This window comes from Triturus cristatus, chromosome 2_1 (genome assembly GCF_964204655.1).
Source record: "Triturus cristatus chromosome 2_1, aTriCri1.1, whole genome shotgun sequence".
Classification (NCBI taxonomy): Eukaryota; Metazoa; Chordata; class Amphibia; order Caudata; family Salamandridae; genus Triturus; species Triturus cristatus.
The window spans coordinates 290,615,001-290,628,594 of NC_140581.1; the positions used below are offsets into that span (position 1 = coordinate 290,615,001).

Genomic DNA, 13,594 nt, shown 5'->3' on the forward strand with positions numbered 1-13,594 from the left:
GCCAAAATTAATGATCCGGCTGGTATCTCCCTGTGTATCAACAGCTAAATTCCCTGGAATGTGGAATAACCTGCCGGGTATGGGATCACTGTCCTTTACGTAGATTTTCTCTGAGACTGGGGTATTTAACTCTGATATTTACAACCTACTGCAGGCAGGTGGTAACTATCTGCAGTTGGTTCTTGATTTGGCTAGGTAGGTGTTGGCAGGGAGGGTATCTGATGTCTGCTCCTCCCATAGAGCTGAAGGTGGCAAGTGGAAACTAGACTGTGCCCCTGCCTACAGCCCCACCTCCTCTTCGAGCCATAGCACTTCCAAGAGCATTGGGCACTCTATTTCTGGACCCACTAGTTGTGGGTACGGAAAGACCAAACAGAGTAGTGTTGAGTGGAATCCCCCAGGCACTCCACTCTAGGCATCTTGTAACTGATACCATAGAAGTTGAGTGTGCTTAAAAATTTGAACATGTTACGATGCAACGAAGGTGTTGTGTTTCCCCATTCCGTATTGACCTGATATTGTTTTTAATGATGTTGCACAGGGTGGATGGATGACTGCTGTCAATAGCACAGGCACCCACATATACACATATGTAACACAAGAAATGAATGTGATTAATAAAATCATATAAAAGTAAGAAGAATGCAACTCACAAGTTCCTTTTTTTCGTGCCAGCCATTTTCCTTCCGGGTTATCAGTAACCCGAATAATTTCGAGGGAGTCTCCTTGTTTGAAGCTGAGCTCGTTCTTCCCACCCTTACAGTCAACGCACGCCTTTGCCTGATGGAGGACTTCTATTGGTCCTACCAACTGGGGAAATGAGAAGAGAGCATCAAAGCGAGGCACAGGAGAAAAAATATACATGTCAGATTTGCCTAAGGAAATTAACTCAAGGCATTATCTATGCTAAACCGATCTCATCTTTTGTTTGAGAATAGTCTTTGTATAGAACTGCCATTTTTTGTGACCTATGTATAGAAACCAAAGTGAACAATTTGTAGGAAAAAGAAAATAGATAAATTGACACATGAGGAATGAACTGTTGATGGATTTCAACATGGGATTTAAATCTGAATACGGGGTACTCAGGAAGGGTGACTTTTTGGCAAGAGAAAACAGGACACAGGAAGAAAATAAGCCATAAACTCTGTAGAAGATTCCCTAAAACCACCAAAAAACTGTGTTGGGGAGTCTAAACAGGTACTAAACATGTTGAGATTGTATGAATACAACATTAGTATATAAGTGCAAGGATGAAAGTCCCAGATGATCTGTGCAACTCTAAAAACTTTCCTTTATATTTCTAGGCTAGACAGCGCATGTGCTCTCTCGAAGAGACATGTTGTTTACCATCTGTGGGCTTCAACCTACCCACAGGCTTACAACTTGCTTGATCCATCGTGGCTCTCATATCCTTTGTCCCCGTTTGTCCATGGTATGCATACGTCATGCCTATTCTTGTGTTTAGCCCTCCCCAGAGCGTGGACCAAGTTCTCATGCCCATCCACTACTCCCATTTTAGGAGCTACTTTTTTCTTTGTGTTTGAGCATTCCACACGAGTGCTTGTGTTTTCACTCACTCTGTCCTCATCTCCTGTTGCCTCTTTCCCCCTCCCACCCTCCACATCCCAACCCCTGCCAGATGGCCATCTCATCTTAACACTGCGTTATCTGAGTTTATGCACCTTGACTGCTCATGTTTGTAAGGATTTCACACTGTACCCGTTTGTGAGTAGCTCACACCAGTGTTTTCGTGTGTAGTAAAATCACACACCGTATCTCACACACAAGGCTCATTTGTTAGCATCTCACACTAGTTTTCCATGCTAATGAGCCTCTCCCATCCTATGCTTCTGTTTCTAAGCCTTCGCTTACGGCTTCCTATGTTTGTGAGCAGAACACACTGTACCAAGCATTACATGCAAAGATCTTCCTGTGGTTGTAAGTCTCCCATTTTGTTTGTCGTTCTAGTGAGCATCGCATGCACTACTATTTTGTTTTGTGACCTTCTTGTGCGGAGTACTCATTTGTAAGCTTTTTTCACATACTACACTTAATGTGTTTTCAAATATCTGATTGAGCCTCTTGTGTCTGTGTTCCTCACCCACATACATCTTGTACTGTATATCTCACTATGCTCATTGTTTGTGTGCATTTTCCGCTCCACGCTTGTGAACCTATATCTGCCACACATGCCACAATCTGGAGCTTATTATGTCCCTTTAGCTCTGAGCAGGAAGTCAGTCAGCTGACCCTTGGTGTCACTTCAGGTAGCCTGGGATGCAGGAAGCCGGTCCAGTCTGCCTTCTCAGACTGCAGGGCAGGCCACAGGCAGCAGGGCAGTTCTCTGGCAGCAGCGCAATCCTTCTTCTGTAGTATCCACAGGTCAAGGATTGTACAAAAGTTGGTCTGAGGAGCCAATAGTATACCTGGTGCCAGGCTTGATGTGGGAGAAACTTCAAGGCTCACATATCTGGTTTTGGAATTTTCTTCCTCCCTGCCCTGGTCCCAGGATGTCTGGAGTCAGACAAGGCTGGGGTGAAGTATTTTGTCTGTGTGCTGAGACAGCTCCTTTGAAGTGCACGTGCGGTAGGTGACAGCTCTGCCCCACCCAGCCTGCCAGGATTGCTCATCCTTCCAACACCCAATCCTCTCCTAAGCCATAGTGTGGGAGAAATGCACAAAAGCCAACTACCAACTAGACCTAGTCATGGGACTCCGGAACTGGCTGCAGGCACCAAATGGTTAGGACAAGAAAATGCTAATTTTCTTAAAATATTATTCCAAAGAGAGGGGACATTGGGCTTTTGGTAAGGTCCAGCGTACATGCCCTATACTGTCACAAGGAAGAACGAAGTTCCTTGGTGCCTTAAATATCTTGGTCAGAGACCTAGTTATAGTCACTTGAGGCAGGTTGACCTGTCAGTTGAGTAGTGGGAGGAGAGGAGTTCCTCCTTTCGGAGCTAGTGCCCTCACACACCCAGCAAGCTAGGTGTCATGCTTCATCATCTGGGCCTGCTCCTCGTCGGGTCGGCGCTGCAATACCCGACGAGCACCCATAGTGGGGCTCTTTAGCGGAGATCTTTTGTTCCTTGCCGTTTGGTGCCGTGGGTGTGAGGGCCCTAGTGTACTTGGATGTAGTAGTGAGTAGGATGATTATAACAGGTCAGGGGTCCTATGGAACCAACTTTATTCTAGCAGGGTCCCTGCCTGATTAAAAAGGGGAGGGAGAGGCGACTATCTGACTATAATGGGACACAATAAGGGTGTTCTACTCCTGGGTGTTTGAGGGCACTAGTTCCGAAAGGAGGAATTCCTCTCCTCCCACTACTTAACTGACAGGTCAACCTGCCTCAAGTGACTATAACTAGGTCTCTGACCAAGATTTTTAAGGCACCAAGGAACTTCGTACCCTTCTTCCTTTTGACAATTTTCTAAAAGTGGCATTTCCAGAATTGTGTCTTAAACTCCCACTTTACCAATAAGGAGAGTTTTAAGATTATAATTCCTTAGACACCAAACATGACATTTAATGCTCCTAAACAAAAGTTATTGTTTATAAAATGTAATAAAGTAACCCAATGTTATCCCATGGGAGATGTAGGCTTTAAAGTAGTGAAAAACTAATTTAAGAGTTTTTCAATTCCGGGACATGTAAAACTTAAAAGTATAAGTCCCACTTTTTTTAATATAATGCCCTTTGGGCTGTTTAGGGCCTACTCTAGATGTGACTTATTTGTATTAAAAAGGAAGGTTTAGGTCTGGCAAATGGTCGAAGTGGCATTTTTTCAACTGCACTCAGGATGCAATGGCAGGTCTGAGACTTGTTTAGAAAGGTAGTTAAGTGTGTTGCACAATAAGTGCTGCAGTTCCACTAGTAGCATCTAATTGACAGGCCCAGGGTACATGTAGTACCACTTTTCTAGGGATTTATAAGTACATTAAATGTGGCAATGGGGTCTAAGCCAATTTTACAATGTTTAAAGTAGAGAGCACAAGCACATTAGCACTGGAAAGCAGTGGTATAGTGCACAGAGTCCTAAATTGCAACTGAAATGGGTTCTGAAAAGAGGAGTGGTTAAGGCAAAAGGTTTGGGGGGGTGACCCTGCAGAGAGGGCCAAGTCCAACAATAACTGACGCATACAGCATAGAATAACGAAAGTTGCATTAAATGACAGCCAAACTGCCCAAGGCAAAAATCAAGCGCAGAGGTTCAATGGAGGGTTTGAGTAATCACTTTGTCCAAATACCACAGGAATTCTAATCAAGTAGTGACACCGAGATTAGAACTCAAGTCTCCAGGTTCCATCGTCAGTAATTTAATCGTTAGGCCACATATCCTATATCTAGCTTATAGACATCATTAATTCTTTGAAGTTCATTTACAATTTCAGTTCGGATACTGAAATACATTTACTCCCACCCAGAGAGTACATTGAAATATGATCAGCTCTATGTAGCTATCACTATATGCTGCCTCTCAAGCATCCAAGGACCACTCTTCTTTGTATGTATATTGATTCTACATCCCGATACACGTTCAGATATGTCGAAAATTCTGCACCTATGTATGGGTCATTTTAGTTCTGCCCACCCTGAAATTCATAATTCGTTTTCTTCAAGCACCCCTGGCCTGTAACCTATGAAACAAGGAGAAAAGATGTCAAAGGCGTGTCCGCGCGAGTATCCTGGAGTCCACCCACGCGTGACACAGGAGGAGTACCCCAAAGGCATGCACTGGTGTACATGGAGCCAGAGTGCGTGTTCAACAGAGTCATTCCGTGAGCGACCTGGTGGCAACGAGTCTTGACGGTCACAGTGATAAATAAGAAAACAAAACATGCACATCCAACATCTATAAACATTTTTAAAAATAATAATACACCTTTATTGGTTACTTCTTAGTGCTAGCGTATTATGCATGCCAGTTTGTTTATATTACAACATTACAACAGCATTCATAGGGACTAGTCCTTACTTTAAACCGTTTTCGTATTTCTTGCTCTTTTTTCTGTTCTTTCTTTTCCTGCTCCTGCCTTCTTTTGTCTTCCTTCTCTCTCCTCTTCTCATCCTCTTTTGTGCAAGAGTTGCTTTTCAGAGTAAAAATACATATACATTGTTTAAGTCATTAGCACAGATGTATTGCAATAAAGGTTTCACATTTAAAAAAATCTGCATCTGATTGACAAAAAATAACAATGGTCGGAGTCGTGTGCTTACACCTGCAATTTTTCTAAAGTTATTCAGTTTCAGAGATTCAGTAAAACCCATTTTCTTGTGTGCTTAAACTATGAAAATTGTAGCTTTCCATTTGTATACCTGATAATAAACTAAGAAAATCCTTCAGTTTGGGGTTCGTTCTTTCATTTTTTTTCTCCAAATTGATAATATGTTCACAAAAAGGGATATTCCTGCCACTACCAGCCTAAAAATATATGACATCTGAAATATTTTGTACTGCTGAGGTGTGCAAATTGGGTGTGGGAGGTCAGTAGGAATGTTTGTGAATACCTAGAAACTCAAACACAGATCATACCCAGCCCTGGACATTCCCATGGTCACAGAAGATTCCAAGTTCATCAGGCCTTCTCCAATACTTTCTGTCATTGCAGCTATCAGTGGACTTCCCTGCTGCAAATGTGCAAATGTGCAAATGTGCAGATCCCACCCTGTAGCTGCTACAAATGTTTTCCATAATAACGGACTAACTATTTTGTAATATTTGGAGAAAGTTAAAGATGAATATGTTTGATTGCTATTTTTACAGTTACTTCTCATTTATACAGGGTGCGTCTATCTTCATCATGGGAGCCGTACAAACTTGATGTAGTGAGATACTGGGTCAAAAAGTCATGGATGATAACATAATGTATAGGATAAAGTACCACCTGCCGTACATGATAAGGATATTGCCAGTCACCAAGGGCTTCTATAAATATATTGAGAAACAAGGCTGAAGGCCGAGTTTCTGTATAAGATTATGGAACTCCGAAGAGCAATATCCTTATCATGAACTCCAGGGGTACTTTATCCCATATAATACATGGTCACACCATCATTTTTTCCTCAAACCTTGGTGCGTAGCTCTTTCATATAAGAGTGAGCATGTTTGCAAACATGAAGAATAAAAATAAAACCTCTAGTGCAAAGTTAAACACATCAAAAACCTGTTAGATATTTGTTACAGACACATAATGGAAATAGTTCAAAACAAGTCAGTTTGAAAAAAAATAAAGCTGATGTAGCTCAGAATGTGTAGTAAAATGCAAAAAGATTCTAGCTTTTCTCTAACTATATAAGGAGTACGAAAAATAAACATGTTCTCTCTGCTTGTCATTGTAAGCTAAAAAATAGAGAAGAAGAAAGAAACGAAAAGTTCTGATTTCGCTGTTTTAATAGCTGCTTTAATATAGCCTTACAGCCCACCGTAGTGGGCTTCACCGGCCATTAAAGGCCCGCTCTAGAGTTAAACAAGGGAGCGGGCCTTAAATGGCCAGTAAAGCTTGCTACGGACGGCTCTAAGACTATTAGAACATTCCACCCCTTTAGAGGGCAGTATGTTCTAATTTATAAAACAAAGACCTCATGGAGCCTGAAGGGACTCAAATCCCCTCGAGCTCCGTGGGGCCTTTTGTTCACATCAAAAGCTGTGAACAAACAGAGTGTTGGGGCTCCGGGCTTCTAGCGGACATTAGAAACCCTGAGCACTCTATTGTTTTCAATGGAGCTCCTAGAATTCCAATGTTTTAATTAAGCTCCATGACCTGATCTGTCTTTCGCCTCTGCCGTTGGCAGCAGGCATTGCAACCTCAGAACTTAACTGAAATAACCTACAGTAGTCGAGTTTGCACCTCTTTTCTTTATAATCAGTGACTGGGTGTGTCACAAGTCGCTGATTATAAAGATATTAAAGATAGGCGATTATACAGGGATTACAGAATCCCATGTATTACAAAAAAAAACCAATAGTTTGTAATTGAAGTACTGCAATCCATTCTTACAGAAGTTCAATTAGTATTTCTCCAACATAAATAAAAATGGCAAAATAAGAAGCACAGTGGCACTAAAACGTTCTCATGCTACTGCTGAATTAGGAGTGCAAGGACACTGACTGAAGGCTAAGCAAACATTTCTCAGCCCACCCGGGCAAAAGAGACAGGATTCTAGTACATTCATCCTCAATCCCCAAAATAACCAGCACTGAACAGCCCTTCCACAGTGCAATGGCCTGCATTCAGGCACTGGGCAACCCTCCTCCACATGAGAACAAATAATTAGGCAGCCAGCTGCAAAAACTGATAACCACTGACATAAATGAGAATGCACTGCAGGCACCATTTTGAATTGCTACCAGCATCATTTAAAAGCATCACTGGCATAATTTAAAATTTCTTAAACACAATTTGGCACAATTTAGATTACCTTTATATAGGCTTTATACTGAATATAGGAAACTGGATTTATTTCAGTAAATTGCATCTGGGTCAGATGGCAGGCAAATTTCCATTCTGAAATTGTTGGGCTTGGTAGTATTTTCCAACACCATTTACTAATCCCTCTTCATAAATTGTGTCACTGCCATCTTTCATCCTGGCAATGGGTGGTGTTGTAGCTATTGGCTTTTTACATGAAGCCTGGAGCTAATGGTTCGCACAGCAACAAAGAGGTCTTCAGACATGTAATGATCCGAAATTCAAGGCTGTGGCTGCATTGTATGGTAAGTACCAGGGGCATGCGCCACACCAGTGAGTTACATTTTGGTGATCTTGCAGCTCTACTTCATCTAGCACAAGAAAGAGAAGAACAATTCACAGCTCTGGAGCTCTAGATGGCTCTAAAGCTCAAAGACCTTAATCACGTCAACTTCAATTTACATGCTCAACCAGCATAAGCTCTATGGATCGCTGTCCTGACGAAGGCCTGTGAAGGCCTGTGAAGCAGTTCTTAGAGTCAAACGCACCACATTAATTGTAGAGGAACTTAAAATAAAAGATCTTCTAGAAGAATACTGAAGAACGTAAACAATAAGGATTGCTTTAATCACTAAGCTTTGGACAATGCCCCTTTGGCCCTTGTTGGGATTATCCGTAATGTAAAAAGCAGACCAAAACCACCAATATATGTAAAAAAGTACCCATCAAAAGAGCCATCCTTTCCTCTTGTATATTGGGTCCCAAATGGTAAAGATTTATCTATATGTATACTTATTTTCTGAAGCACATCCATGTTGAACATGTGTTACTATGATGGTGAATGACTACCATATCACCATTTATCACAGCTAATTGCCTAGCAATTGTCACATATGTTTAAATAAGTCATCAGAATACGTCTGTGTGATTATTCATAGAACACATTTCATAAAGGAAAGAGTTCTTGCAAAGGTAAGGGAAGAGGTAGACACTTCTTGACCTTTTAGCGGCTTTCAACATGGTTGACCATGAACTCCTAATTGACAGTGTTGGAGCCGCAGGCCTACAGGGCTCAGCACTGGATCGCCTTGTTTCAGAAAGACCATCGTCAGTGGGTCTACCTACCCCCATTCAGCATCCCCTAAGGTCCAACCCTCCTGTGGAGTGCCTCAGGGGTCCATTTTGTCTCTCCACCTCTTCGACCCCTGGTGCATGCCCTGGTAAAGATGAAGGTAAAGATTTACAACTACGCAGGTGATATGCAATTACTCTTTGCAATCGACAACTCGCCGAAATCTAAAGCTGCCATTCAAAACACACTGCTATTCATCCAGGACTGGATGAATTGTAATTTGCCCAAACTCAATTCTGACATGACGGAAATTGTTGTTACCAGCAATTGCGGAATTCGAGTTTCTGGCTGGCAGGAATGGGCGCTCTCCTCCAGTTCAAGAGTTCAGTTAAGAGCCTTAGGGTTTTCACAGACAATAACTTGTCCATGAAACCCCAAGTAGGGGCCGCAATATCATCTAGCTTCCTGAAATTGCGTAAAATAAGAAACATAGGTACAGTTCTTACTTTTGAACTCCTCATTCAGGTAATCATTGCATTAGTGATCTCCAGGCTAGATTATGCAAATTCTCTTTACCTGGGCCTCCCCGAGGGGCTCAACTGCAGGCTACAACTGGCACAAAACCAGGCAGTCAGGTTGATGTTTCATAAATCTAGTAAATGTCACATCACCCCCTTGATGAGGGAACTGCACTGGCTACCGGTGAAACAGCGCGCAATATTCAAAACCGGCTGCATAATTTTTAAATTTGTACATGGCAGCAGCTCCGCGTTCCTGTCGGCCCGTTTCCAAAAATACACATCCACCCGCAATTGAAGATCATTCATTTGAATCTTCCTACCACTCCCTCATTCAAAAAGAAGTGTCACAGTGGCTCCAGGTTTTCCGCACTTAACCACTGAATATGAAACTCTCTGCCATTAGAAATTAGGATGACGCCCTGGTACACCAGATCAAGACAGCTCATAACAACATGGCTATTCAAACAAGCGCATGACTAATACTGAGGGCTTTGGGTGGTGGTTCTGTTATTCCAGCACCAAGAAACCGTTTGGTGTGTATGTGTGCTCTACAAATGCTTATAACATAACAGGTTTGACCTTCTGCTATTTACCTGTGGAAAATCCACAGCGGTCGGAAACATCCAACCCATTCGGAATTGTGACACCAGACCAAACAGTGGGTAGAACTGATGACATAATTTAACATGGTATCCATAATCGAGGCCTAGGGTATGGTTGTGAGTCCCCAGATTAAAGGAATTGTAGGACACAGCTTCAACCTGTAGTGAATATGTTGCTGTAGACCTGCTTTCACACTAGGCAGGCGGTGGAAGGTGTTTTGATATTAATAATGAACATATGGCCCGTTAAGTGTAAAAGGAACATACAGGTTGACCTGTATGCTCATGTTTGCCATTACAAGATGAGGGAGGTGTATATGTTATTTCCCTAGTTCTGAATTAGGTTTTTGTACGTTAATAAATCGCAGGGTATGGTGTTTATCCTGTAGCACTGTGGCTCTTGTTAGCCCAAAAATATCAATAACTATAAAGCTATAATTTTCCAATATTTCCAATCTGACAGGAATTCTATAGAATATTTATTCATTTAAAGTGATGATGAAGGCCATTCATCTATGCCTATGTGCCTGGAGCAAAATCTGCCAGCATTGGCTGCATATGCTGCAGTTTGATGTCCCTAAGTACAGGTGCAAGAAATGAGGGGGCAGAGCTTTTTCCATTTTAGGCCCTAGATGTTAGAAGACGCTTCCTCTCATCGGCGCATGAAACAGAATCTATTTAGATTTAGGAACTAATTAATGATCTAGCTATTCATCCACTAATCACCTAAACAGCTGACGTAGCCATGCATCTGGAAAATGTGTCCAGAGTCTCTTCGATGAGTGATGGTGCATGCTATAAATGCCTTACGTAACATATAAATAAATAAATACATAAATACTTAAAACATGTAGTAAGGATAATCATACTGGAAAATAGAAGTGAATGACTCCCTGTTGGACTTGGACCTTTTTGCAAGGTCATCACAGGACTTTTTGCCTTCCTCCTGTATTTTTTCTGACCTGTTGTTGGTGGTTTTATGCTTCTGGGCACTTTACCACTGCTGATACATTCTAAAGTGCATATGCTCTCTCTGTAAATTGTATTTATGGATTGGTGATTCCATGATTGGCATATTTGATGTACTAGTAAGTCACGAGTACAGTGCACTCTGTGTTTGTCCAGGGCCTGTAAATCAAATGCTGCTAGTAGGTCTGCAGCACTGGTTGTGCCACCCACATAAGCATCCTGTAAATGTAACTCAGGCCTGCCATTGCAGTGCCTATGTGCAGTCAAGTACTGCCATGTTGACTTGGCAAGTACACCCACTTGCCAGGCTCTAACCTTCCCTTTTCTTACATGTTAGTCACCCCTAAGATAGGCCCAAGGTACCCCTGTGGACAAGGTGCAGTGTATGTGAAAGGTAGGACATGGCCTGATGTGTGTGGCATGTCCTGATAGTGAAATACTGCCAATGTAGGTTTTCACTTTTGCAAGGCTACATGTTCCCATAGGATAGAATGGGGAGTTTGCTTATTACATCTAATAGAACAAGGTAGGAAAATACATTTTGTATGCATGAACTCAGAATGTTAAGGTGAGGGTGATTTCTACATTCTGTGTTTGAAAATACCACTTTTAGAAAGTAGGTATTTTCTTGCTTAGTCATCCAGCGTGCCTCTGCAAGGATGTATATTGACTGTCTGGCTTTGGAGTGACTGGGGATGGGGATGTGCAGTGGCTCCAGAGAGTCTGGATGAATCAGGGCTGGGCTGAATAGACCTGGGCTGCATTTACAGTAGAGGAGGAGATTTCCTTTCACATGAAAGGGCCTGGTCTGCCTTCCACAAGGCTGTTTCCACCTCTTAGCAGGAAGCTGCACCAGAGAGGACCGAACTGGTTTGGGCTGGGCAAAGAGCTTCGCTAGAGAACAAAGAGATTTACTGTATGAAAAGAGGGGCCCAGACCCCAGACTTTTAGATCACTTCTGGGTATCAAGAGGAACCTTTGCCAAGGAGAAGAGCCGGAGAAGCTGAGGAGGAATACTGCCCCTGTGCTGTTTGATGTCTGGGGTTGGCCTGCAGTGGCTACTTTCTGCCAAGGAAAGGGAAAATGACTTTTCTGTTTGTCCCCTGCTTGAGGAAGATCTCCAAGGGCTTGAAACTGACCTTGCCTCCTGTTCTGAAGTCTCAGGGACACAAAGACACCACCACCAGCTCCCCTGAACTTCCTTGCTGGGAGGTCTGACCTGGTGTCTGCTGTTGTTTTGGACCTCTGGAGGCTGTTTGCCCCTGGGAGCTGAAAAAAGTAAAGCAACTTCGAGAAGAGCGATGCATCCGCACCTGTTCCCGACGCATCACCGAAGAAATTGTCGCAGTGCCTGCCCTTAGCTCGATGAATCGCCGCACACCACATCGAGGGCATCGATCTCCGAAGTCTGAGATCATCGCACTGATTTCGATGCAAGGCCTGCTGTGAGCTGCAAGAACCCATGCATTGTCCCGGATTGTCGCATCGCATCGAGGGGCCAAGTCTGTTGCATCATTGAGGGACGCAGCAAGAAACCGACGCATCACCTCCCCACGCAGTAAGAAACAGCTGCATCACCTCCTGTCCTGTAAGTAACTGACACATCACCTCCCCCTGAGCAGCAGTAAGGAACCGACGCACCACCTCCCCATCACCTCTCGAGGCTCAAGGAACTGACGCATCACCTTCCCTGCGTGTAAGGAACCGACGTATCACCTTCTCTGCGACCCTTTTTTGTTTGTGTGCGCGACGCATCCAAGATACTTTGTGTGAAAAGTGTTGCATCTGCAATTTGCTCTGAACTGAACTATTTCTACCTTTAAGAATTATATTTGTATTACTGTATTGTGGATTTTTGTCGTTTTGGTCTTGTTTGGTTTAGATAAATATGACTTATTTTCCTAAACGGGTGTGGTGTCCATTGTAGTGTTTTCACTGTATTACTGTATGTGTTCACAAATGCTTTACACACTGCCTCTGAGATAAGCCTGTCTGCTCGTGCCAAGCAACCAAAGGAATGAGCAGGGGTTATTTTAGAAGTGTATCCCCCTTACCCTGACGAGAAGCAAGGGTCCCTATTTTGACAAAGGTACCTACCTCGGCCAACTAGAGACCCCCATTTCTAGCACACCTAAGAAAAGTTTAGCCTGGGAGACCTGATGGATCCAGGAAACCTCAGGGATACATGCCTGGTAGTTTGATAGACACTAGATAATTCATATATTGCTCTTGAAATGAAATGTGTAGTTTACGGCTTTTCAGGTTACGAAGCATAGGTTATCGCAGTTTTGCCCAAAAGTTCCTGTGGAGTATGAAGTGCTGGAAAGCAAATGACACAAACCTTTAGCGATCTCACAGCATAGTAAAGTAGGTGTGTTATGGGTTGGAGATTTAATTTACATTTGTTTGTTTCTTTAGTCAAATATTATATACAGGTGTTGATTAACAGACACATTGAAATATCTTCGAATAGGGTCAGGAAATATTTCAGGAACTGCTATGTCTGCACACCTGAATTCATCATTTGGAAAGGCATTGTTTAACGATTGAAATCTGTCAATCTCCTGAAATAGGCTCCTGAAACTTTGATTTTATGTGTATTGTATTCTATTGTATTGTATGTGGTACTTCTATAGTGTTATCCCAGACAAAAGGCAGGGCAAGACTGTACAGGGTCAAAGACAAATCCAGATAAATTGCTGGATGTGACTGCCGCGGTGGCGGTCGCATCGTAATTAGGGGTGCAGGACCGCCGCATTTCAGGTGGGCGGTCCCGATCCAGCTACGATGGCGGGCGGACTCAAGTCTGCCTGCCATCGTAATCAGCCCCCAAGTCTGTTTATTTCTCCTAGAGCAAACTGCACGCTTTACAAAGAAGGCCTTAAAACTACCATTAGGGTTAATTTCCTTTTAAATGTAGAATGCAGAAAATGTGTTTTATTCCTCATAGTGACTATTGTGTTCTTTCTTGTCAATAGCTAGGTATTTCGAGTATCAGTGGAACTTCCTACTGTCCG

General features: G+C 42.8%; 1 protein-coding gene across 4 annotated transcripts in view; it reads right to left on the bottom strand.

Annotated features, from left to right (window-relative positions):
* FYB1 (FYN binding protein 1) overlaps positions 1 to 13,594 on the bottom strand; it is a 667,308-nt gene that overhangs the window by 141,191 nt on the left and 512,523 nt on the right. For all 4 annotated transcript variants that reach the window (XM_085631140.1, XM_085631135.1, XM_085631137.1 and 1 more), the window contains exons 7-8: positions 4,980 to 5,091; positions 654 to 810 (exon numbers count right to left, since the gene is read on the bottom strand). In XM_085631140.1, the coding sequence (XP_085487266.1) occupies positions 654 to 810; positions 4,980 to 5,091 (269 nt within the window). The remainder of the gene's footprint in view (positions 1 to 653; positions 811 to 4,979; positions 5,092 to 13,594) is intronic.